We start from the raw sequence: 27,594 nt of genomic DNA, 5'->3' as shown, positions 1-27,594 counted from the left end.
CTCATAAAGGGTTATCCAGTGATAGATTATTCAAATGTATATAAGTTATTTAGAATTTAAATAATTTTATTTATATTATAAATGAGTTTGCTGTATTATAAATAAGTGGTAAATAAATATGAATTTAATCATGTTTAATAGTCTAAAGAATTATGATTATTGGATTATTGGATCTGGTAAAAAATTGCTACCCATAAACACATTCCACTTAGATTAAAATTAGATTGGAGATTTGAAAAAGCCTAAACTGTTAGTTAAAATAAAGCCACAACGTAACCTTTATTATATTAATTTGAAATTGGATAGGATATTCTCCTATTATTTTATTGTCATCCATTATTGAGAGTGTTATCCAGACATTAAAATAGATTATTATTATAAATAAGGGGGAAAGTAGGAATAAATTGGAAAATTAGGGTGTCAAATAGAAAAAAATAATAATATTCAGGGTATTAACTACATTGTCAAATCCTTGTCATGCATTTTTCTATTCATCGCAATGACGCCGTTAGTGAATCCGTCAACTGGGCCGGCGTAATAGACCGAAGTCCAAAGTCAACTCCTGCCTCGCTGTTCTCATCTCCTCTGTCCATTCTCCAAACAAGAGAGAGCATTCAAAAAGCCGGCAATGGAGATGGAGACTTCCACTTCCTCTTTCCTCTCTCTCGCCCGAATCCCCCGGCGAATCCCAATTCTCAATTCCCATCGCTCGGAATCAAGAATATGTTTGCATCTTTGCCCCTTGTTCGAGAGAAGTCGGAAGAGATCGCAATTGGGTTTTTTCTCTGAGAGGAAAGAAGACGCCTTGGGGGCGAGTTGGTTTTCACTGTTTCACCGTGTGGATTCCTTGTGCGTAGAAGGAATAGAAGGTAGAAAGAGGTAAAAAGAACGAGAATTTGGAACAAAGAGTACGGTTGGGGAATCGAAATTTTCTCCAAGGAGACATCTTGTGGCAAGTGTGTATTTTTTTCTTCTTTCGTTTCTTTTCATTCTATTGACTTGTTATTTCTTGTACAATAGAAGGAGATATAGAGAGGTCAAAACACGTCATTCTAGAAGGGGTTTGGAGATTGGGAGATAGGAAATAAGAGAGATGGTGTTGGTTTTGTTTGTTTTCCGCCGTTGACTAATTCTCCTTTGTAGACTGAGACAAAAAGAGGTAAAAAAAAGAGAATTTATATTAGATTCTTTTTTCTTTTCTTTTTTTCATTTGGACTAGTTCTGATCTCTAGAAATTTTAGGGGAGACAGAGTAGAAGAGAGAGGCATGGCGAGAAAGAGGTTGAAGAGGTTCTATGCCAAGGAGGCAATGGAGTTCGTGAACCATGTGATGGAGGACAAGCCTCTGCTGCCATTCTTGATCCCTCTGGTGCTCTTCGCGTGGGCCGTCGAGCGGTGGCTCGTGCCGTTCTCCAATTGGGTGCCCCTTATTGCCGCAGTGTGGGCTACGATTCAGGTACGTGGGCCAAATCGCCAATCCTGGCATCTATAAGTACTTATAGGTGATCTTTTTATTACATCTTTCATGGTGGCGTTTTGGATTTCAGCTGAATAATTGATGTTTGATTGATTTGTTCCATGTGACATGATTATGATTATTTCCTGTTATAAGCATGTGGAGTTAGTTGTATATTAATGATGAGTTATATTTAAATTGCTATATCTCCCTTCTTGCAGTATGCGAGGTATCAACGCCAGCTACTTGTAGAAGACTTGAATAAAAGATGGAAGCAACTCATATTGAATTCATCAGTATATTACTTGATTTTCTTTTTGTTGGGTATTTGGTTTTAGAGTTTGGCACTTGAGTAAACATCTCTTCCATATATTGTACAGCCTTCTACTCCATTAGAGCCTTGTGAGTGGCTGAACAAGCTATTTATGGAAGTCTGGCCTAATTATATGGAACCCAAACTATCCAAGAAGATTTCCTCTATTGTTGAGGTTAGTCTCAGAATCCTATTTGTCCTTGGATAATATTTTTGATTCTATTCTTATATAAGTTCCTGAACAGACTTTTAAATCTTTCACTGTATGTGTTGAAGTTGTATGATTATTGTGTTGAAGTCCTGGTATAGCTGGTAGCTTCTGAAGAGAAGTCTTAGCTTTCAGCTTCAATAGTTAATTTCTAGCTAGGGAAAATGAAAATTCATGGATTTTTTTTAAGGTTAAGGATCTTATTTCTAGATACTCTGATTAGATATTTTTGATGATCTCTTAGCATGAAGAGTGAACTTAGCTGTCTTAGAGAGTAGTATTATCATTAGCATCATTTGAAATTTCTTCCAAGATGGAACAGAACAGCTGGAACTTATTGAAAACTAAGGCCAAAAATTATTTATTAAGGCTGAAATATGCAAGATTTTCTATTTTAACCTTGTCCAGACCACCATCAGTTGAAACCAATCCATTTCAGCCCAATTATTTCTTCTCCACTTTGGGTCCAAACTGCAACCAGCCGAAAAACTGAAACTTGGAATCATGATTATTATTTTTTTCTTTTTTACATTCAGCACCTAAGTTGTCTTCAATAGATTGATACACAAGTAAGGTTTAACCTGGAAAAGATTTGATACTACATAACATTCTGAGACCTTTTTAAAATGAAGTAAATGAAAAGCCTTAGAGATACTTCACAAACTCGGATTGTTCAGCATGTTCTGCTTATCCTACTTGCATGGAGATGTAAATATTAATGTTTGTTTTGCGATTTATCGAGTATTCAACTCTCCACTTTGTGCTGACCCAAGCAATTGTTGTTGCATAAGTTTCCAGTTATTTCCATAGGAGAAACATTTAAACTATGCCATATATCTTTTCATCTTTCACATATTAGCTATGGAGCTTATCACTATTATTCGTGCACATCATTTATTAAACTGCTACTTTAGGTCTATTGACATGAGCAGAATATATTGAACTGGTCACCTTTGCCATCTTCCTCTACTGGAAAAATTGTTGGAGATTTGGCATCTAGCCAAATGTTCATCATTTGCTTTTGTAGCACTTTTTTCTATGGGAAAAATGTCTAATATATCTCCAGTCGCTTTGCAGAGGCGCTTAAAGAATCGGAAACCAAAACTTATTGTAAGTGCTTCTATTTGGAGTTCTTGGTTGTTTGAGGGCTTCAATGTCATTGATTAGTATGTAATCATTTTGGCAATGCAACTGTTCCTTGTAGGAAAAAATAGAACTGCAGGAGTTCTCGCTTGGTACATGTCCCCCCAACTTAGGACAGCGTGGAATACGCTGGATTACCTCTGGCGACCAGGTCTGTTGCCAGTTTACACTCTTCCATTTTTTGTCAATGACTCAGTAATGTAGCTTTTATATCTTACGTAGTTCTCTATGACATGGTCAATGTAAATTGAGGGTATAATCATGGAAGTACAAAATTAGGTTCCTGCAAATTATGGAGAATATGCAAAATAAGAGCCACTTTCTCAGATACCACACTTTTTAAATTCTTCACGCCTATATACAAGTAGGCTGGACCCCTTCCTTCGTGATTGCATTTCGCTGTTGTTCTTAGCGACCCCCGAGGTTCACTAAAACTTAAAATGTTGGAAGTTGTTACTTTGGTGTTCTCTGGAATAGAAATAAAGTCTCTAAATAAATGACAGTTATTAGTAATCTCTTTCCTCCATATAGTAGCTCTCTTGAAAATTGCAGTTGTAAGTTGTAACTCAACCAGGGGTTGTAGCTTGAGAGTTTAGCATTTCTTTTAATATCTTGAGAAAGATGAACTTGCATGGCTTTGAGGTTTGGACTTTGAAGTTATATCCTGTTCCTCTTAATTATTATTATTATCAATACTACCTAATTTTCACTAATAGTCAGAGCTATTCAGATTATGCTGGGATGCTGACCCCTCAACCCAGCTCAAGTCTTAGTCGGCCTAAGGAATCCCCTATCGAGCCGGATTAGATTTCAAAAAATATCTACCTGTGCCCATACAAAATCTGGTTGAGCATGATTAAGGATTTAATTGAACCATCTTAGTTGTACTCTATATAATTACCATTTTTCTCATGTTAGTCAACTATGGTCACCTCGGAAAAGGGTATTCCGTCTTCCCTTTGCTAGCTGACTCTTGCTAATATTGCTCATTTTCTCTGGGAAAAGGATGAAATGTTTGCCTCCAGTTAGAACAGTGAGAATTTTACCTGCCTAGACCTCATTCTCTTGCTTTAATCTTTTTGTGTGGATCTTCCTGCTTTCCTTTTTTTATTTGTGCTCTGGCTTAAATGATAACTTTTTTCCATTGATTGGTTATATAGTATATCAAATTATCAACATCTTATGTGTCTGTCAAATGTTTGTTAAAAAAGGATTTAACACTTTGGTAGCCACCCCAAGATCTGAAATATATTATCTTAAGAAGGAAATTATTAAATCTTTTACTAACCAGGTGAATCTGTGGCTAGAGAAGTATTAAATCTTTCTTTCACCAAATATTGTAGTCTAACTCATATAATTTTTCCAATACTTAATTTTAGGGAAATTTATTTAATACCATCCATCTTTCTTTTATTGTGGGAAACACCTTATATTTACCAGTCATCTAAAATTATTTTTTCATTTTATCTTTATTTCCAAAAAACCTTGAGTTAGTTACTAGTAAGGGTAACTAAAATAGTGGGATCAAGTTAGGAATTTTCCATTAAATACTTAATGAGAAATCCAAATAACTGAAATCATCGTCCTGCTCATTGATGGGTAGATGGTCCACGATGCCTCGATAATCTAACTTTTGGCAAAAGTCTGGCTTCAGTGAAGTATCAGCCCAATTGATTAGAGAACCAAATGGGTGCTACAATTTCCACAAGTACAGGGGAACACTGATCTAATAAGTAAAACTAAATAAATAGTTTCTTATTTATTGAACAGAAATTTTAATTAGGATAGTTGTGCTATTCTCTAGGAATAATAAAGCCACTCTTAGGGATACATGTATGACTGTATTTTTTTTCTTTAATGGTGTTCTTTTTTTCTGTTAGATGCATGTAATATAGTAAGTATATATATACATAGATACATAGATGTTCATTTGTGTCTGCAAGTTTTAATTGTATTTATCAGTAAATTAATCAATTTTCCTTTTGCCCTTACAGCAAGTCATGCAATTGGGTTTTGACTGGGATACCAATGAGATGAGTGTGATGTTGCTCGCAAAGTTGGCAAAGCCATTAATGGGAACTGCCCGCATTGTCATAAACAGCATTCACATCAAGGGAAATGTATGTGGAATTGTCTGCCATTCTTTATTTATAGCTTTTAGTGTTATCTGTTGTAATGTTGAACCAGAATTTACAAGTAACTCATATTAAGTATCATTTTTATGAAACTTCCAAGTAAGTTCTATCTGATTTTCTGTAGATATCTTAGATATTAGATGATCAGAATGTTTAGATGATTTGACAACTCCACTGAAGCTACTTAGTATATATGTTTGAAATGAAAGATACTTCATCTTTTTTTTTAAATGCTTCTAACTGGAATTGAATGAGCAAATGGAGGCATCAAAGCAAGAATTACCGTCTTGAGAAAAAGGTGCTCAAGCAATAATCTAAAGTTAATCATGGTGTATCTAGCTTCATTCCTTTTAACTTTTTACTGTTGCAGCTTCTTTTGATACCAATTCTTGATGGCCAAGCGGTGCTTTATTCATTTGATTCAACTCCTGAGATTAGAATAGGTGTTGCATTTGGAAGTGGTGGAAGCCAAACGCTCCCAGCAACAGAACTACCTGGAGTGTCAACATGGTTGGTGCGTTTCTCCTCGAGTGACTTCTTTTCATTTTCAATGTTCCTCTGGCTCTTTAATATGCATCAATATTCTTTGATTGGTCAAAGAAGATATGAAGTTCCATTTATCATAGTTTCCTATAATGTAGTCCTGGCTGTTTTTCCTTTACCAGGTAAAGCTTTTCACCGAAACCATAGTGAAGACAATGGTTGATCCTCGCCGTCAATGCTTTTCTTTGCCACCTATAGATTTAAGAAAAAGGGCTGTTGGAGGTGTTCTGTCAGTTACTGTTGTTTCAGCTAGTAATGTGGGCAGGAATAGTTTGAAAAGTGACAATTCAGGAAGTCATACAAGCCCAACAGTAGGCCATCAGTCATCTGGGATCTTTGGCAGTAAGGTGCTGAGGACATTTATTGAAGTTGGAATTGACAATTTAACAAGAAAAACGAGCATTAGCGAGAATTCAGACCGCAGATGGGATTCTACCTTAAACATGGTATTGCATGGGGATTCAGGAATTCTGAAATTTCATCTTTATGAATGGGATCCAAGCAGTGTCAAGCATAACTACTTGACCAGCTGTGAGATAAAGGTAGGCCATAGAGTGATAAAATTGTTCAATACTATGGACTACTCTTTGGAGTTTGGACTGTTATCATTATTAATATCTTATTTTATTTCTCATACTCTTGAAACTTTGATGTCTAATTCTAAATCCAAGGAACTAAAATTGCTCTGTGTGAACAGATGAAGTATGTTGATGATGACTCAACAATATTTTGGGCAATAGGACATGAATCTGGTGTGGTCGCAAAACAAGCTGAACAATGTGGAAAAGAAGTTGAGATGGTTGTTCCATTTGAGGATGTTAATTTTGGCGAGGTATCAACTCTCTCTTTTTACCTTTAACTATAGATAACATGGCTTGAATGACGTTCCACACTACATTTGTGGTTTGCAATTTACCTTTTGTAGGTAGTACAGTAGACATATTGTACATGTTGTGTGCTATTTTATGTTGATGTTGTATGAGTTTGTAGATCATCTGTCACTACCACGCTTTATCAAACTTATCATGCAAGGATATTTTGGTACTAGAAGGAATAGCACTGATAATTCACCATCTAATTAAAAAGTTTAGCTGATAGAGAAGTAGAGGGTAGTAGTTTTAAATTTTTAATCTTGTATGAACATTAAATATGCCCAAAAAGTATATTTGAACTTAGAACCTCTTGCTATGATGCGATAGAAACTTACGTACTACTCTAAAAACTTAAGCTGATAAAAAACGATGCTTATTTATCTTGTATACTTATAAATATCTTATTTTAAAAACAAGTATACCCTTTCTCTAGGAAAAGGAAATTTCATCACTTTTTTCTCCTGTTAATAATTTACATTGACGGGAAATGCCAGTCAGCATTTTTTGAACTGCATTTTTCTGTCAAAATGCTAATTTTATCCTTTTGTGTTGCATCATTGTTTGACATCCTAGAATTTCTACCTCTGAAAAATGGATCATTTGTCATTGTAGTTGTTGACTAAAGAAATTTCCATTCGATGCTACAAATATGTTTTTTCTGTACTGTAGTTCGCTTACTGCCAAAAGGCTATATATAATCAACTATCACTTTCTGTACTACCACTTTATTCTCTTACCAATGGAGGTGTTAATACAATTTTTTTTTCCCAGTTAACTGTGAACCTTGTGCTGAAAGAATGGCAATTTTCTGATGGTTCAATCATCTTGAGTAACTCTGTTAACAGCAGATCTCAACCTTCTATCTCTGGTTTCCCAAGCCTTCAGTTGAGGACAGGGAGGAAACTGAAGGTCACTGTTGTGGAAGGTAGAAATCTAGTAATTAAAGAAAAATCTGGAAAATGTGACCCTTATGTAAAGCTCCATTATGGAAAGGTTAGTTGTTATTATGTTCAACTCTCATGTTCAGTTGCATTCCTTTTATTCTTTTTTTGCTCATATGAAGGGGATTTACAAACTTTGTAACAAATGAAGGATTTTGTTTTCAGGCCCTGTATAGAACAAAAGTCCTCTCCCATACTCCAAATCCTATCTGGAACCACAAGTTTGAGTTTGATGAAATAGGGGGTGGTGAGTATCTCAAGATCAAATGCTACAGTGCAGATATCTTTGGTGATGAGAACATTGGAAGTGCACGAGTAAATCTGGAGGGAATTTCAGAAGGTTCATGTCGGGATGCCTGGATCCCTCTTGAAAAAGTGAATTCAGGAGAGATAAGGCTACAGATAGAAGCTATAAAAAATGATGACAACGAAGAACCGAAGGTATGCACTCATGTTAAATTCTGGCTTTGGTAGGTAATAAAGTTGTAGCTACTTGTTGGAAAAGATACATCATATTCCAAATAAAATACAACAGTTGTGAATATGAATTTGGGAGAGAGTGAATATGCTGAAATTGGTAAATCTTCTCATATTTGGCACCAATATGATGTACTTTTATGTAGTTTCAACTATATGAATTTGCCCTGATTTGTGTTTCTCATTAAGAGCTGTACTTTTTGTTGACTGCACCTGTTACTGTCTGCAGAATTCAGCTGCAAGATATGGTGGCTTGATTGAGCTGGTCCTAATTGAAGCTAAGGACCTGGTTGCTGCTGATCTGCGAGGAACTAGTGATCCTTTTGTTAGGGTGCAATACGGGAACACCAAGAAGCGAACTAAGGTAAGACAATTTAGAAGGGGTCTTTTGAAACTCAAAACATTTATTACTTTATTACTTAGGAAGTTCTATTATGGGGAAAACATCTGCAGTAACAGACTTAATTAAGAAAAGTTAATTTGTGAATATAGGAAATCAAATATTCTTAAAAATCTCTGGATAGTTAAAACATCTTTTACTTTAATTTTCCACATGTTTCATGATGAATAAATAGTATCTGCATATCAAAACCTAATATTTACTATTTAGTAGTTTCTAGTTTCTAACTTACCCATCAAGTAGGAATACGGAAATTTGGTGCTTATTTAGTTACTCGATCAATACCTTGAATCCAGGCAAACAAAATCTTATTGTAAACTCTTAGCTTCCATTATATCAATCCCATATATTTGAATAGTAGAAGTAAATGTATTATGGGATTCGTACCTTAGTCTTTGATATATCCTGCAGGTGGTTTACAAAACTCTGAATCCCCAGTGGAACCAGACTCTAGAATTTCCTGACACAGGGAAACCGTTGGTTTTGCATGTCAAGGACCATAATGCTGTACTCCCAACGTTAAGTATCGGTCATTGCACTGTTCAGTATGAAATGTTACGTCCAAATGAAACATCTGACAAGTGGATACCTCTCCAAGGAGTTAAAAGTGGAGAGATCCATGTACAGATAACGAGAAGAAATCCAGAACTACAGAAGAAAACCAGCATAGAGACTGATATTTCTCCATTGGGCAAATCACATAAGATATCTATTCAGGTGAGACTGCTTACTAAATTTTCTCTCAATTTTGTTTGCATTATTTGGTCTATCCTTTTGGAAAAGAGCCATATGATAAGTGAAAACTGTCAATTTGGCTCTGTTCCTTTCGCCCATGTCATATCAGCAGCTCTCTCTTGGACTATGTTTTATGATTTTACAAGTTCAGCACCAACTGCGACCATTTTCTTAGCTACTCTATTTTAGCTAATTACAGACAATACCAACCAATTTTTTTACAGATGAGGGAGGTCTTGAAGAAATTCCAAGGCTTAGTCGAGGATGGCGATCTAGAGGGGTTATCGCTGTCCTTGAGTGAAGTCGAAAGCATCGAGGATGCCCAGGAGGAATACATGCTCCAGCTCGAGAGGGAGAAGACGTTATTGATTAGTAGGATAAGCGAGCTTGGTCAAGAGATCACTAGAACAACATCAACCCCAGCAAATTTCCCATTTTAATAAATGCTTCCTTTCAAAAGAATATTGCATGCGCCTAGAGCAGGCATTTCTATTTATTTATTTAGGGAATCATAATGTTTTTCCTTATGGATGTACTATTACATACAAGATTGTTTGTAGCATGTCAATGACCTGCAAAATTGTTCAAGGATACCCAGAGAAGAAAAATAAAAGAATTTGTATATATCCTCAGAGGAGGTTGTTCTAACAAATGGCTATTTTTATTGCTTGCATGTAACAGGGGAAGTAAATTAGCTAAGTGGCATATATCTTAGACTCCTTGTACATGTAGAGTGAGATAATATATAGCTATGTAGGCAAGGTTCAAATATTATATCTTGAATCAAACTGCTTACTGGCCTAGTGTAACATTAGAGCAATATAGTATATAAAATATTGCCTAGGTTTGACCTGTAGACTTTGTAGCCGCTCTGCATGAGATCCGTACCCCCAAAAGCACTGAATTTGTGAGCTACGACTACAATTTGACATGACACTTGTAGACTCAAGCCATCCTTTTTTACATCTAGAATTAAGAAGGCAAGAGTTGACATGGTTGAATATTATTGTCCAGAATCCCAAAGGGAAGAGAGAGAGAGAGCTGATGAGAGGTATAGAGTGAGAGTCTGGGAAAGGAGTAGGATGTAGGTTTACGTACACTTTCTCATGCAGGTATGGACATTCGTTCCTCTCCCCCCATTTACATGCACATGCATTTCAATGTAGCCTAAGCTTTTTCTTTTTCTCTTTGTTTTAGTTCCTATAAAGCCAACTTTTCTTCTTTCTTTTTCTTCTAGGTTAAATACATTTTAAGCTTCTATACATTTTTTTTTTATTTTGACTAAAATTATCGCTAAGCTCTCCAAATTATTCATTCAAAGGTAATAGTGTTCAAACCTTTTTATTCTTAAAAAGTACTAATTAACACTTTAACCCGCTTGAATTTTCTCTCTGACTATGTAATTTGTTTAATAGTTTTATAAATTATTTTGTTATGTCTGTTAACAATGTTTGTTTGTTGTTGCAGTCTAGTTAAAAATTTGAATGAGCATAATTATATAAAAAAAAAAGTTTAAGAAGGTAAAATTTATTTAACTCTTTTTGTCATAATTTTATGAATGCAAGGTGTTGAACTTGGGCTGCCACAAGTGAAATTAAATAAATTATTTAGCTCTCTAACTTGTACATGCATGTGATGTGACATCAAGTTCATAAAAAGAAAACAACCTCTTGATTTGAAGCTTTTATATATGGCTGATACCAATCTACAATTGAACATATTAAATAAGTCTTTCTCTCTTCGAGATTCTTTTTGAGTGGGCATGCAAACCCTCCACCTTTGTACATGCAGGTGATGTGATATCAACCTCATGAAAGAACTGACAACTCCTCTCTAGCTTTAATAGCACAAACCATCAGTTATTGCTGTATAATTTCCCATTAATCAGATTAGCCTACGTTAAGCTTGTGCTCATTAATTTCATGCATGATATAGCCATGACCTTTAGATTCCAATGGCCTTTTTGCAACGAAATAATACGTACTACTTTATAGTAGAGTTGCAACTATCATAATTGCACTATTCTATGAACATATTAGATTGTATTGGGATAGCAATGATATATATATATATATATCTATAATTTGTGTGTGGTATTTTCTTGGTGTTGTTGAGAAACAATAACAACGATAACGTGACATGGAGCCGTGCAACTCTTTTCTGTACATCATTGTTGTTCTTCCAGTACAGAGAGCTAAAAGCCAGACAAGTATTTAAGTCGAGACAGTAAACCACTTTGCTACACGACAGCATCTTGGCGTTTCAATGGGCCCCATAATTCTGGTCACAAAATGAGAAAAGAGTGGCTTTAGTTCAAATGCTTTCTATCTACATTATAGCTTTAAGGAAATTTATTTAAAATATAGTCCATTGTGCTTTTATTATCATTATTACCCAACCAACCAACCATACAAATATTTGATATTTGACTTGCAGTTTGCTTTTAATACTTCAAATATAAGTGAGAGTTAAATTTATCCTGATAACAACCATTGCATAGAGAGTATTCCGTTATAAATTACCTAAGATAGCCCTTGATGCATAAGAGTACGTATTATGGTCAGTTCACATATGTAGTTAATTTGATATATATATTTTGAGACAATGAAAGCAACACATAGAGGTGGAATAATAAATACCCATATGATATTAAGTTATCTTAACAGTATAAGGTTTTAAAGAAGATAGCTGAATTAACTACCAAAACACTCCCAATTCAATTGAGTGTAACTGATCGACCAGCTTAAAGTAGAATATATTAAGAATATTCGTGGTGAATGAGGACGACGTGCCTTGGTTACAAAACAAGGAAAATCAAAGATATGATACCAATAAGGACTTATCATGGAAAAAAGTATGGTGCAATCGTTATTGTAAATGTAAAGACAAAGACAAAATGTAATGTTTATAAAGGCATACATTTAGATGCAATTTGGTGATATATATATATATATATATTAGGGAATTATCCCTTTTAATTCAGATGGGGCCTAAAAATTTGGCTGTATATATCTATCTATCTATATACATATATATAAGAAAGAAATCTAAAGTTAATAATGTGGGGTAAGACTGGATGTCATATGCATAATGGGTAGGGAGAAGAGGAGCATGACCACACATCCGAGACAGGCACAGAGATAGCTGTTTGACAAACATCCGGCAAATCTAGACAAAGGGAGAGACAGTGGGGGAAAAGGAAAGAAAGATTTCAAAACATGTGAGAAGGGTCAGAGGAAAAAGCCACCCTCTAATCATCCCAACCACAGCCATCTTTCCACCCTCAACTGTCAGTGAGCTCTTAGAAATCTATAACATCTTGTCACTCTCTTCCTTCCTTCCTTCCTTCCTTCCTTCCTACCTTCTCTCACTTGGAATAAATGGATGGGCATTTGCAAATGCCAATGTTTAGACCAAAGAAAAAAAAAGAATCCTTTATTTCTAATTTTTTTGCATTTGAAGTCTTAAAAACTTTTATTAATTCATGGACAAATTCGGTACTAAGTTTGGACCAAAAAACCAATTAAGCTGACATCGGGCCGACCGAGGTTGACAATCTAGTTTGTCAAAATGTTACTGTGAATGATGATAAGTTTGTAGGTGATTTTGGCGACAAGGTTATCACTTGGAGTAACACCCCCTCCTCCTCCTAAGTCCTAACCCTCCAAAAGTTATATAGTACAACCAGTACGCCAAATAGGTCAAAAGAGTATTCTTTTCCCTAACCCTCCAAATCCTAGTGCACTTGACAACAACAACACTGCCTGCCTCAAAGCTAATAAGGCTGGGGTACCTCCCCTGTGATGGCCCTCATCATACAATATATATATAGGGCCCATTCAAAGATCATAGCTAGACTAGCATACTCTTCTTAACTAAATACTGGGGCTCCACTTTGTAAGAGGTGCCCTTGTCTTTATTGCCCACCATGGGATATCACACTCCCTGTGCCCTAACTCTTCAAGTGGCCGCAACCACAGATAGCTAAAGGACATGTAAACCATTAGTATATATACACACATATATACATACATATGTATGTATAACCCTAATTTACCCCTTAGTGATGAAGGATCCAAGGGTGGCGATCAAGGCTTTGGGGGCTCACGGAGTAGCCTAGACTAGTAATTATTCATGCAGGGGCTCAGTTTTATCTATCACTGCTTACAAGATATGAAGCAGTGGTAGATAAGTAGAGGGGGACTAGAGATCCTAGACTAGGGTTTGCAGCAGAGAAGAGAGAGAGAGAGAGCGCAAATGCCACGTCGCTCTCACACCTCTCTCATCCCAACCAAATAAAAACACTTACTACTACTCATACTACCCAAAGCGACTCGTCGTCTAACAGTCACGGAATCCAACGCAGCTTGGCCGCTTATCGTAGTATCTAAAGAAGGGGGGGTGGGAGAGAGAGAGAGAGATATGAAAAGAAAATTTGCGTATAACACCCTGTGTTTATTTACAATTTACAAATCGCACCGTGGTGTCTTCAAATGAGCAGAAGAAGACTCAGCTATAGCTTGGTACGTTTCCCGAGAGGAACTGCGCGTGATGACTTGAAGTAGTGGATTTATATACGTGATGTTTTCTTTTTCATTTTTTATGCCGTCGTCCGCCCAAGTGCATGATGTTAAGCTTAATCTTACCCAGAGTGTTGTTTTAAACTATATATAAGATTTCAAACACAAATCGGATTGAATGTAGTGTCTTATAATGCAAAATCTCTATCTAAACTTAATCTAGCAGGAGATTGTGAGGTTGATACAACGTTCTATGTGCATTGGCTTCATGTGAGCATGACTTAGCACTTGTCGAATCTATTTATAGTTTTAATTATTAGACATCAATCTCCTTTTATATTTTAAACAGTAGATGAGAAAGAGAGTTGATTTTTTATTTAACAAACTCTTTTATCAAAATATAATTAGCTTACAAGAATCATAACTATAAGAAAAGAAGTCGCAGAGCAACGAAAGTCTTTATTGGCAGTAATAATAATCTAATTCAACCGGTCATAAAATTTGATCCAATAACATAATGAAATTAGTTAAATAAACATATATGTTATATAATGTAATATTCTCTATCGTTTAAGTTAAGACCAATACGTTATTCAGTGATTATTTTTAAAATAATAGGTATTAGCCTCTCAGAATACGACAATTATATTGTATACGAAAGAAAGCTGATATTTTTAGTGTCTTACAAAATAAGGACTATATAGTATTCTCTCTTAATACAGTAGCAGAAAACTCAAAAGTAAGAATGAATTCTTATGCAAACTTCTATCTTTTTTTATATAAATAAATAATAGTTAACAAAGTGGTGCAAAATTTCCATTGGGAAAACTGTTTGTTACCAAAAGAAAGTATCATTTTGCTATTAAATTTGGATCCCAAGAAATGCACCCATTCACATAAATAAAAGCATATGCTTGGTTACAATGGAAATTATTTGTGAGTAGAGTTACACACATGTGTAAGTTGACTTGTATATATTCTTTTACCCCTATTGTGCAAGTTGAGATTGGTACCTTATATACTTTACTAATATTTTATAAATAATTAATATGACTCTGAACTCACTTAGTCTAATTTTTATTCACTATCTTTATAAATTTAAGTAGATAAATATATAATTTTAAAATACTCTTTGAGCTCTTTCAGTTCTCTCTATTAATTCATTATTAATAAATTGTGGGCCTGGTTTAAATTTGAACTCAAGATTCATATAAAATTCATGTTCAAATTAAAAAATTTAATAATCTTATATGTAGGATTTAACAAGGTGCTGCTTCAGAAACTTAATTACAAACTGGACCCATCACCACCAGACAGTATGGCCAGTAGGAAAGGCTGACTGCGTGTCTTAATTCTTCGGATAAGGTAGGGTCCTATTTGCAAACAGTGAAAATCATAGGATTTCAGGGTGTTACGTGCAAAACTTCCTTTAAAGAAAAAGGTAGAGAGAGAAGGGGGGTTGTGTGAGGACTGAGGATAGAGAAAGCGACGGCTGGGGGCAGAGTGAAACTGATAGAGAACTTTCAGGCCCTCTCTCTCTCTCTCTCTCTCTCTCTCTCTCTCTCTCTCTCTCTCTCCCCCACACACACCACCCTCACTTTAAAACAGCCTTCCCAACATCGCAGTCTCAAACTGCAGTCTTTGCTTTTCTAAACTCCAAAAACTCTTCTTCTTCGTCTCCTTCCATCTTAATTTGTCTTCAAAAGAAATCCTTTATTTGCTTTTCCTTCATCTCCATGTATGTATATATACCCTTCATATATCTCTCTTACTTCTGAGTTAATAGTTAGTAAAAAAAATACTAAAATCCCATCTCCAATTCCACTGCTTCATTAATTTTTTCTTGCAGGAGACCAGAAGGCAACCCACTAGACCTCAACAACTTGCCGGAGGAGTACGGCAAGCAGGCGTTGGAAGAGAGCTCGACCACCACAGCCGCTTCCACCGACGCGACCAGTAAGGATCTTTTACTCTAGCTACATACATATACGAATATATATACCTTTGTTTTACTTAGCTTATGAGGACTGAGCTGATTTGTTTCAGAGTTCAAGAAGAAGAAGAGTACTGGAGGGAAGGATGAGAGTGCAAAGGTCTATGAGTGTAGATTTTGCTCTCTCAAGTTTTGCAAGTCTCAAGCATTGGGAGGCCACATGAACCGACATCGCCAAGGCATGATGATGATGATGATGATATATATATATATACACACCATACTTGCACCATACATACACTTGCACTAAATTCCATCATCTTTATATACGATTAAAAGATCATGAGATCCATACTATTTCATTTTTTTTTCCTGTTCTTCTTGATGTGTGAAATGTGAAATTAATTATGATGCAATATTAGAGAGGGAGACAGAGACCCTTAACCGCGCGCGGCAACTCGTGTTCGGCAACGAAGGCCTAGCCGCCGTCGGAGCTCCTATGAGGTAACAAGTTAGTTTTATTTTTTTAATTTATTTTGGCTTTCTAGGGTTTTATGATATAGTATCTAAGATATACTTTGAGTACTTTTTTTAAAAAAATAATAATAATAATAATTGTTAGCTAGGTTTCCTTTTTGATGGATTTCTTTGTTATTACATGATAGCATGATGGATGTAAACATTGGAGGGACACAACCAGGAGGTTTCCAGCATCGAGGAGATCCATGCCTACAATTCCGGCCAGTTTATCCAAGAATACCACCACAAGCACCACCAAGACCTCCACCTATCCAACCCTATGTTTATCCTTCCTCCACTTCACATAACTTACCTTATCCTACAACTTATCCACCTCCCCATCCTTCGGTAGCCGGCGGCGGCGGCGGCGAATACTTCATCGGCCATGCGCTCACTGGTGGACCGCAACGCAACCCGCACCACCCCAATTATGGCCATGACTCCAGCTTCACTTGCTTCGGCGAGCCGTTGTCGCATAATTTCCCGATCGAAGGGGTGCCCGCCGCGCCGCCGAACAATCAACAGGATAATGTGAATTGGAGATGTAGTTTTGGACATGGGCCACATATGTGAATTTAATGCATGTGATTCCTCTTCTTCTATCTTTGTAAGCACTTGCACCAAACTACCTTAATAGAATTATGGCGACCCAAGTGAGTTTTCTTTTCTTTTTCTAACTTTGCTATCTCTCTTTTGTATCTTTTACTAGGGTAGTAGTAGATATCTATATATCTAGTCAAGATTGTGGCATGTTATCTAGCTAGTATGCAAACTAGATCTCTTATTCCAAATTGGGCTCATGTAGGCTAAGGCAGGTGCTTTGCTTGGGACAATAGGAGAAAAGGCCTAGAGAATAAAGCAGGCAAGGGATCGATTGAAGCAAGCTTCGATCCAAGTAAATTTAGTTTCTCGAGTCATGAGTTGTCAAAGGAGCTAATCCAGTTAGAGTTCTGGGTGCTATCGAACACTTTAATCAGTGAGCCTGTGAGCCGCAGTAAAAGCTTTCCAATTAAGTGTTATGGCAAAGCCACCCAGCTAAAACTCGTAGCCTGAGCAGTCTAGCTAGGTTCTATCTATTCCCACTTTTTATCTTTGCCCTTGGGCACACAAACCGCAAGAAATCCAAGCAAAAGAAAACAAAACAACACTTATATATATATATATGTCAATATATGTTTACTGCAATGCATGCGAGCACGGGCATACAAATGATATTGCTTTAAATTAATATCAGACTAAGCTTAGTGGTGCTTGTGCAGCAGCTGTTATCTTTTGGGAAATGGTCGAAGAGCCCAACGAGAAGAGATGATTAAGTAGCTGCATGGTAATAGCTATCATTTTTATGATCAGTAAGGCTTGAGCAACTTATTGGTCAAATAACACTTCTGAAGAAAAGAAAAGAATAAGAAAATAAAACTTCGCAGCTGACAATATTTGATATCTACGAGCATTCTTTGAGTGTTTGGTCGTTTACAACAATGAAACTTATGATGCTTTTTATCTGAATACTCTGCAAGTTATAATTCAATGACTTCATATTTTAATTTCTTGGTCTCTAGGATAATTAGATTGGATATGCTTGTATGTTTCAAAGTTGGCAAACTAAGAGATAAAGCTAATATGAAGTGGAAGTTTGGCACAAGAAAAGTAGGAAGATATCACATGATCCCTATCACAAAGGACTGTTTGGCCCTTGAGCTCATGGAGAATTCATTACCAGTTGGAAAGTTGCAATTACCACGGGTTAGGATATATGTTCACAATGTTTCATATAAATGAGTTTACCTGAAGATAACACAGTGCATGATTCTATATTTTATGATCAGTACATGGTATTACATTTCAAGAACTATAAAAATGACTTGAAAATCCAATTGCTTGACAATAGTTTGGAGCATAATGAGAAGTTTACCACTGAGTGATATGAAGAAAAGAAAAGGATACTCAGAGACAATGAATTTTGTTGGACTATGGATAGAAACCATGAGGATAGTATATATAATAAACCAGTTGCTCATAATGGAAAACAATGGTACTACTCTTATGCAAGAGAGACTTGTAAAGAAGCAATCTCTGAATGAAACATGGAAACTGATGACATTCTGAGTTGCTTTCGGGTGAAAGACTTTAAATGAAAAGAGTTATTTTTGCATGTATACCCTTCTAAAATCCCCTATTTATATATGTACTCCAATAATGCTCCTCTAATGTTGATATTAATATGCCCGTCAAAACACTGGTTTTTGCACGATTACCCTTTTCTTTTTGCATCGATATCCATGAATGTTAACTAGTAAATTAAGTTTTATATTATATGTATTCCTCTAGAATAAGAATATCTTTATTATTTCATCTATTATTATTGAAAAGTAGCTAGAATGACATCCATGCAAAAAGATTAGGTTTTGAAGGATATTTGCGCAAATATAAATTTGGAGGAGTATAAGCAGGGTAGGAGCATGTGAAGTTAACTTATTACAGAAAAGATAATTACTGCAAGATTTATCGAGGAAGTTTGACAATATCTTAAACTTCTAGGAACACTAAGTCACATATATTATCCACAAACACTTATGTGATTGTGTTTCCTGATATCCTAATTGCCAAAGTTTATAATGGCTACCAACTTTGAAAAACACTCTCCTGTTATTTGGCATGATCTGAACTCACCCCTTATACTTTAAACTTGAATATTTAACTCTTTTATGGTCCAGACTGAGTTGAAATTATTAGTCAACCGTTAAATAAAACATAAAAAAAAAACTTAATTAACCCTATATAAATATAGTCTAGTTTAAATTTATAAAGGTACTTTGATCACTTTGCATTTTAAAGAAGAAAAGATAGTGGCGCCAATAAGCCACAATTGATTTCTGAGTGAAAATTTTAACTACTGTAATTTAGTTCAGATCATCCGGAAGCTAATTGCTTAAATTTTTAAAAATATATATGGATTTAATAAAAAGATGCTTGTAAAAGATAATCTTATGCATTTACTTATCTTCACATCTAACGATTTTAAACTATGAATTTATATAAAGTATGAAACGTTTTATTTCATGATTGGAGAAGAATATTTCTTAAAGGTACTATATGAAACTTGGAAGCAGAAATCACTTCTGGGGATGCATGTTGATAGAACCTCAAATGTAACTGCTATTTTTGGACTTGGATTACTCTTGAGCTCATCTACGAAGCCTTGTGCTTTTACCCATGTCAAAGGGGTGTAGGTAACCACAGTGATGATTTACTGAATAGATTTTGATGACTCTGAAGTAATTATGTCATTGTTTGAAGCTCTTGTGAATACTCATATCCTATGATTTAAAATATTTTCATTGAATCTATGAGGAATGATGTACTGTAAACATCTCAAATAAGGAATTGTACGTTTACTTATATACATTAACTTTCAATAGACTTTTCCGGTACTTGACCTAAATATAATACTCATGGCTAATCTTAATGAAGGATCCTAATACCATCGTGGTACTTTGTGCTCAAGGTTTAAAAGGTTCACTGGGTTCATAAATAGGAATACTAGATTTTTATTAGGATTAAGGATGCAGAAGTAATAATTATCACATATCAAGACAAACCACAACCTTACAATTTTCCATGCAGCTATAGCTCAGTATACCTGTCTCACAGAAAAAAGTTCAAATCATTACAACTGGGCCTCAGTTAGAATGCACAGAACACACCAAACATCTTATAAGCTATTGTACATTCTGTATATATGGAGCAATCAATTTCCACAAATAAGAGGATAATAGAGCAACGAAATCCCATAGGCCATGGGATGTCCTTGTTACTGTGTCTCTGTATATTCTTTTCAATACATGTTAATAGGATAGTTTTGTTTGTGGAAGCTGGCTCTGAAATCTGAATAGGGCTTATTGCACTAGAGGTATTTAACTTTTGAAAAGGAATTGAATCCAATCTCTGACAGAAGCAGCATAATACCAATAATACTAATCATGTTTCTGCAATAACATCCTTGAAGGGGTTTTGAACCCTTCCCAATATTTCATAGTAAACGAGATGGGATCATTGGTATGAGATTCAATATTTTAATATAAAAAAAGCACTTAAATATCAGAGAAAATCAAGATCTTTTAAATGGATACTTCGATTCGCAATGCAAAGGGAAGAAAGGAATATGAAGCATTAATTTATTGGAATAAATCAAGATACAGTGCAAAAATTTGTAGAGATGAATTTAAAAGGATTATTAGTAACATACAAACTGAATTGAGTTGGTTGTAACAATAAATAGATCAGCAATGAAGTCAATTACATATCCTAACCTTTGAAGATCCTTTGAACAAACCACACTAGTTAAATATCAAATACTGTGGAAGAATTGAAGATAAGATTATCACAGACAAAAAATTTAATGCACCTGATGAACATCATGTGTATTGGATTAACAGAGAACACCTTTTGTACAACTGATTACGATGTCACACTTCCTGCACAGTGCTTGTCCAGCCAAGAGATGATGTTGTCAAGAATTCTAAATATCATCTCATCAGATTCACCTTCTAGAAGAGAGTGATGAGCGTCTTTGTAAAGTCGTAACTCCTTGTCCGAGCTTCTGGCCTTCTCATACAAAGCCTTGCTCACTGAAGGATCGGTCACAATATCAGCCTCACCATGCAGAATCACTAGTGGCAGAGAAACCTAAGAAAGAGAAGGGAGACCTGATCATGTTCTGTTATACCAAACAAAAGAATGTAAATGAACAACGAATTCACTTCAGCACGTAGAAAGTTGGTAGCAGACTCTGTTATGTGGTCATTCTCATAAGTATATGTGCAAACCATCCTACTGCATACACTATGCAGTATCTTGGTCACCTGTCTCTACTGTATAGAATACCTCATAGCGAAGTTGTGTTCAGTGCAATTGAGTGTTCAATGATTATGAAGTTTTTAACTAGTTATATAGTTTATGGAATTCAAAATTATTAAGGAATGATGGCAATCTATCCAACCCACTAGAATACCTTATTAAAAAAGTTCATTTAATAAGATAAGAGTGGTTATATCTCTGCATAAAACCATATGCTTGCCTTTAACTTACAGACATAATCAATGACGTGATAACACATAACAATTAAATGCAAGCAGAATGCACGTAGGCAGTCATTCTACTAAAGTGCCTAGGTAAGACAGCCCAGTCACTAGGCAAATTTCCACCACGTTCCAACTGCATCAATATGTAAGATAAAAACCAACAACTAAATCATACGGACACTGCATAGCTGGAAAAAAGAAGAGCTATCTAATATTCATACATCTTCTAGTCGCCTTTCTATCTCCTGGGTGATTCTAAGCAACTCTAATGCTGTCCTGAGGCGTGGTTTGTCCTTGTAAACAATAACATTGTACGAAGTCTGCATCCAAAAAACCAGAGCCATGTTGAACACAATATTAGCATATATAAAGCAGCTGCAAGTTAAGAAGATGGTAAAGATCCTAATTTGGAAAATATGGACAACAGAAGTCTACAATTTACACTAAACATTGCTACAATGTATCTCATGAGAGTTGAAAATAAGGGAATCACATAGATTAATCAGTGCTGCACAGAAACTTCAACAGATTCATGTATGCGATTTCAATTAATCAGGATGGTGGTAGAGGAACAAACCTGCTCTCGCTTTATTATATCTTTGAATGCCATCTCCGCTATATCTTTTTGAGGGACCAGCTTCGCTTTTGGAAGAACTTTGGCCATAAAAATTAAAATTTGCTGAACAGGCCAAGGAGGAATAACATCTTCTGCTATCTACTAGAGATTCTTCACACTTATCAGAAGATGACACTGAAGTTTGTAAGGTTCATTAAATGAAGCAAAGGCAAAATTACCTTGCACATTGGTGCAACCAGGATTGCACCATCCCATGCATCCGGCTGTTTAAAGTGTACTTTTAATGCAACTGCTCCTCCCATTGATTGACCAAATAAGAAGCTTGGAATACCATGGTACTCAGAATTTTCTATCAGACAAACCGTGCATTAAATACAGAGGACGATGGATTGAAAGAAAGATTAAAATCTGTATTCTGATTCATCTGTTCTTATAATATGACATACTTTGACATGGATTAAAGGCAGCGCTTTGAAACAATGCCTAGGATGTGTGAGGAGTTATTGTATAGGAAGAGATGATATCATTCTGCATCAGTCTCAGTGAATCTTGTTCCAATCAAAATGAAACATACAATGACATACGCATAACAGAGCTTTACAATCCACTTGGGCATTGCAAATATTCAACTGGTACATTACATCATATAAGCAGTAATGCGTATTAGTACCATAGTCTTTTAAATGTTAGGAATCCGGTCACGTTTGTTCTTGAAGGATACAAGGACTCCATATACCTACTGCACTGTTTATTCGTTGCAAATTATCTGGCACTGCTGATTTTAATGAGCCAATTGGTTGCTAGAAAGATCTACCATCCCCATATCAAGATATCTCAACAAGAAAAAATGAGAAATCCAGCTAAGATCATCATCATATAGCCCAGGAATGGTAATGGAATCATCTGATCCAAGATCAAGGTACAAAAGACGAGAGCTTGCCTAGCTGATGAGGAATTCTACCACTGAAGACATTGGAGAGATTGAGATCAACTTTGTAAACGCTCCGTTGAAGCCCAGGATGTTTTTCCCATGTAATCATTCATGCTCAGATCCAAATAACTGAGATGCTACAATGCAAGTAAAGAAGAATTGATCTCACCACTCAACGACTTGAAATGTAGATTGAGTCTGGAAACAAAACCAGTGTGCTATTGGCATGAGACACTTTGCCCTCCCAAGAAGAGAGATGATTCGCAGGATCTTCACGTCTTTGCTTGAAGGTGGGCAATGAACTGCATCTTATTTCGATGCTGAGAGAGCTAAGAACCAGAATAAGTGATAGAATGATGAACTCTCTCTCTCTCTCAATGAACTAGTATGTTTTGAAGGCTAATCATTTTATTCCACATTGCACGAAGGTTTACTATATTATAAGTCTACATACTGGAATTTGGTCAACAAAGTTCTGGTAATGTATATTCAATTGTATCCTTGTATTGCATTATACATTATTGTCTATCCAGCGGGACTACAACTTCTTTGATGTCATACTGATCTTTCCAGACTAGCGTCTAGTTCCTATTATATGTTAATTCTGACAATTTAATTTTGCTTCTTCTCTTCATATAATTGACCTATTATATGTGCACATAGTAAATATCACTTCAGGAAATGACACAGTTTATTCTCCTTTTGTTTTGTTATTCACAAATGCGACAAGTATGCAAGAAAACCGATGTACATTGGAAACTATCGCTGTAAGCTTATAATATTCAGGAAATGAGTTCATTCCCTTTTTGTTTGTTATTCTCAAATGCAACAAGAATGCAAGAAAACCAGTGAAGGTAGTAAGATAGATCCAATTGATGGTGTAAGTCCGTGTAACCATTGTTGCTTTCCCCTTTATTTTCTCTCCCATTCCTAATGCTGGAAATATATTTGTCTTTTGAATTTTATTTCACAAACCTAGAACATTTTTCAGAAGATAATGTAGACATTTTCAACAAGCAAATTAATTGCAAAAATTTCTCGACAGAAATAATGAACTATACTTGCACTAAATGATTAGAGGAATATTCTTAGCAGAGACACACCTTTAATTTTAGAGAAGTGCTCAACTACGTCATTGACAAGAGAATCACAGATTGGTATATATCCATGAAGTCCTTCTGAAAGACCAAACCCAGGATAATCTAATGCAAAAACTCCATACCCAGCTGATGCTATTTTCTTAGCAATTCCTAAAAGATAGACAAAAACTTCAAATGTAAACCTTGAACGAGTTAGATGTAAAGGTAAAGTAAATTAAGTTACAAGCTACAATGCTGGAACTAAATACCTTCAAAGAAAAATGTACAGGTGTCTCCATATCCATGACAAAAACAAACTAGAGCCTTCAATCTTGACTCCTCTGGCAGCCAACTCTTGGAAAAAATTTCCAAACCTCTGGAGTTGATATAGAAGGACTACGCATAAACAGCTTAATGAGATAAAGCATCAGCTTTTAACTAGTACAATAATGCAACTTACAGAGTCAAGTACAAAACTCAAGCAATTTGAGCTCCGGGTGTCAGTAGGCCACTTTCACCTTGTCTTAGGTTTCAAAGTTGATCCTACTAGCCACAAGGCACAGAATTTACTGAAGCATGCCACAGGGTAAAACCCACACAGCCAGATAAAAGATTCAATAGATAAGGCTAGATAAAGCATCGGTCGACTTTCATCAATACATTTAATGCAAGCTGGCTAATATGGACATGAATTTTTCTTACATGCACTTTTCACCGATGCTAGACACGCAGATACTCTGTATCTCTGTCTCTGTCTCCCTCTCTCTTTCTCTTCCTCCACGCACATACACAAATATGTTAATGTATAAGAATGCTTCTAGAGTACTAGGACTATTTTGGGCATTTGGCCTATGTTTTAACCTCAGAATGGAATACTGATCCTGCTTCAACAATATAAAGGAAAGGGGCAAGGGCAATTAAAAATTGAAGTATATTTGCCAAAATCAATCAATCTTATAATTTTAACAACTGTGTATACCATACAATAGAGTTCAAAATTTCTGACAGTTCAAGATAGTACCTCCTCCATTTTGATTCCACTATATTGCGCCTGTTACGAGGACAAGAGATATGTGAGTCGTCTTCCTCAAAGTAATGAAAGAATCACCAATTAGAATGTGATAGTTTCCATGAAAAGAAGAGAACCCTTCAAAAGAAAGAAGCTGAGAACAATTTTAAGGAACTAAAGTCTTATTAAAGGAACAATGAAGGGAAAATTAGCAAAATTAGTGACAATATGTAGTAGGATTCAATTATACCAAGTAAGCATGACTTATTTGTGTTTGAGAATCATACCATTTTCATAAATGCAGAAAATCAGTACCAGATTGCACAAAATTCAACATAATTTGACAAGATACTCAGGAGAGAAAAGGTAAAATTCTCAAAAAAATTGGACAAATTCTTGTTGTCCTCATGCGATTTGTAAGAAATTTTCCTCTGCAGCTCTTGTAAAAAATGCTATGATGCCATCAGGGTTCATTAGAGTCCCTATGGAACTTCCAGAACAGAGAACCACCCAATATTTAATTTGTTTCACTTACTCATAAAAGCTCAAACAAAGTCAAATTTTGGCCAGAATAAACCTAAACAAACCAAATTATCAAATGCGAAATAGGATTCAATTACACCAAGTATTCATGAAAAGAACAAAGTCAACTGATCTCAATAAGATTAGAAACAGGGTAGTGACCACCAAGATTATACAAAATTAGAAGGTCCATGTTTAGTACATCTACAGATAATGGAAGTACTAGGGACAACGAATCACCTTACCTTGAAAGTTTACACAATCTCAAAAAGGAAAAGATCAGAATTTGGCCATAAGAAACCTATCCAAATTCGATCATACACAAGACTCAATTACACCAAGTGGTCTTGGGTCATATGAAATCTTTTATTCCAGTAAATAATTTGGTATTCCAACAAAGACCCAACCCACAAAACCATCTCAGTAAGATGAGAAGCAGAGAGAATCTTGATACCCTTAGCAAGCAATGGTCGATCCCGAGCTGCACATCCTTGAAAGCCTCCCGAATCCGACGGCGCTCGTGGGCCTGATCAAGATTGGCTTCCGACACCATCTTCGCTAACCTTTCATCGACCCCCTCCCACCTCGCAACCGCCGCCATAACGCCAAATTCTTCTCCTTCTTGCGGAAGGAGAGCTCGAGAACACCAGGGGAATCTAACGGAGATGGGCGCGTGAAGGAATACGAATTGGATTCGAAGAGAGAGAGAAGGGAAAAGATCCGTGGGCGAGAGAGGACTAGCAAACGAACCGCGAGAGTCGTGTGGATTTGATTTGGAAGGAAAGAAAACGGGTGGAGATTGGAAAAGAATGGAGCGGATCGTCTGCAGCCCCGGTCGCAGGGCCTTTATATGCAATTGGGTCTGTCAAATTCTTTTTACCGAAATTGCATGTAACACCCCTACATTTCACTGAATATTGTTCAGAACCTTCATTTTAATTGTGGTGTGAAAAGCCCAACACCACCCTTTTTCAATTTTACAAATCTATTCCTTATTTTTGTGTTCATTATATTTGCAGATAAACCCTCTTTGTTTAGCTAATAACGGAGGAGTAATCCTCTGCATATTCCTCCTTCTTTCTCCCAGCTTACAAATAAAACTTCTTGACGGGCATTTAGTCAAAAAAAAAATAGTATAGATTTATTCTCACTGTGTACCTGCTGAGGTGGTTTCTTGCAAATTATATCGCTAAAAGGTTGTTTCTTGCAAATATATCATTTTTCTTTTGTTTTATGCTCGAATGTGAAGCTTTATGCCTTTATCTAAGTCAGGCCTTTTCTTTTATGTGGGCCAAACAGAAACATGGTTTGTAGCGCATTCCTACACTAGGGCCTGCAGATAATCTCATTTCTTATTGTGGGCTTTGTTGTGGGCTTGTGCGCAAATTATTTGGTCGTCGTGCGCTGACGGAGGAGTACAGGCATAAGAACAAAGGGAAGATCCCGAAGATAAGGAATAGTAGGAAGAGATGGGAACCACCGCAGTCGGGATGGATCAAAGTTAACACCGACGGCGCGCTTAGAACCGGCGCGTACCAAGGAGGTGCAACGGCCGTTTTTCACAATGCAAATGGAGAGCTAGTCCAAGTGGTATGGGAGCTGTGTCCAGGAAACTTGGCTCTACAAACCGAGCTATGGGCTATCAGACTGGGACTGAAGGCTGCTGGAAGAGGTTGCAGGTTAGAGATCAAAACGGATTGCTTGGAGGCCATCAGATGCATGCAGCAGATTGAGCTCAGCCCTTGGCGCGTTCGTAACCTGGTGCAGGAGTGTGTTGAGCTCGCAAAAGAGTTTTTGGATGTAAGGCTCTCTCACGTAGGGAGAGAAGCCAACGCTGTCGCTGACTGGGCAGCTGCTAAGGCAAGCGTGGCCTCTGGCCACAGCTCTTTCGAGCGGCCAAGCAACGCTCCCCCAGAGCTTGGTAACCTCATCGCTGTCGATGCGATTACGCATCGACAGTCTATTAATACATAGCTGGACACAGCTCATTGACAATCAAAAAAAAAAAAATATTTGTTCGTCCAAAACAAATTATATATATAAAAAAAGAATATTTCGTTGTCGCCCATTTAGCTTCATTTGATAGCCGCAATTAGTTCGGAGTAATAGATTGGCGACAATGACTTTAAATTTAGATTAAATAGTTTGTATATTAGTTAAAATCTTATTGGACCTCGTAATCTATTATCCTCTTCCACATG

General features: G+C 36.2%; 3 protein-coding genes across 6 annotated transcripts; 2 read left to right on the top strand and 1 right to left on the bottom strand.

Annotated features, from left to right (window-relative positions):
* The first annotated feature begins 515 nt into the window (after positions 1 to 515).
* LOC140768683 (uncharacterized) lies at positions 516 to 9,874 on the top strand. Of its 4 annotated transcripts, none has more exons than XM_073109049.1 (16): positions 516 to 879; positions 1,021 to 1,159; positions 1,251 to 1,455; positions 1,677 to 1,751; positions 1,836 to 1,943; positions 3,054 to 3,086; positions 3,181 to 3,270; positions 5,114 to 5,239; positions 5,625 to 5,768; positions 5,920 to 6,339; positions 6,495 to 6,629; positions 7,441 to 7,662; positions 7,776 to 8,051; positions 8,317 to 8,451; positions 8,899 to 9,204; positions 9,447 to 9,874. In XM_073109049.1, exons 3-16 carry the CDS (start codon positions 1,267 to 1,269, stop codon positions 9,660 to 9,662), a joined length of 2,475 nt encoding a protein of 824 aa, XP_072965150.1. In that variant the 5' UTR covers positions 516 to 879; positions 1,021 to 1,159; positions 1,251 to 1,266; the 3' UTR covers positions 9,663 to 9,874. The 4 variants fall into 4 exon arrangements, with proteins under 4 accessions (XP_072965150.1, XP_072965147.1, XP_072965149.1 ...); XM_073109046.1 differs by having other exon boundaries at positions 517 to 879; positions 1,242 to 1,455; XM_073109048.1 differs by having other exon boundaries at positions 517 to 952; positions 1,242 to 1,455.
* A 5,471-nt stretch (positions 9,875 to 15,345) lies between these two features.
* On the top strand, positions 15,346 to 16,851 carry LOC140769120 (zinc finger protein STAMENLESS 1-like). The gene is made up of 5 exons (XM_073109682.1): positions 15,346 to 15,480; positions 15,592 to 15,698; positions 15,789 to 15,914; positions 16,098 to 16,179; positions 16,341 to 16,851. Coding segments are annotated over exons 1-5 (744 nt in total). The 5' UTR covers positions 15,346 to 15,478; the 3' UTR covers positions 16,768 to 16,851.
* Positions 16,852 to 20,401: 3,550 nt separating this feature from the next.
* On the bottom strand, positions 20,402 to 26,192 carry LOC140768894 (caffeoylshikimate esterase-like). The gene is made up of 8 exons (XM_073109348.1): positions 25,848 to 26,192; positions 24,884 to 24,913; positions 24,132 to 24,258; positions 23,887 to 24,033; positions 22,071 to 22,201; positions 21,853 to 21,990; positions 21,497 to 21,595; positions 20,402 to 20,880 (listed from the first exon to the last, which is right to left on the bottom strand). Exons 1-8 carry the CDS (start codon positions 25,992 to 25,994, stop codon positions 20,653 to 20,655), a joined length of 1,047 nt encoding a protein of 348 aa, XP_072965449.1. The 5' UTR covers positions 25,995 to 26,192; the 3' UTR covers positions 20,402 to 20,652.
* Positions 26,193 to 27,594: the final 1,402 nt, after the last annotated feature.

Source organism: Typha angustifolia, chromosome 10 (genome assembly GCF_048772165.1).
Source record: "Typha angustifolia cultivar Huaian chromosome 10, ASM4877216v1, whole genome shotgun sequence".
Classification (NCBI taxonomy): domain Eukaryota; kingdom Viridiplantae; phylum Streptophyta; class Magnoliopsida; order Poales; family Typhaceae; genus Typha; species Typha angustifolia.
Note: the sequence above shows the minus strand (reverse complement) of the source record. Positions and strands in the feature narration are given on the sequence as shown.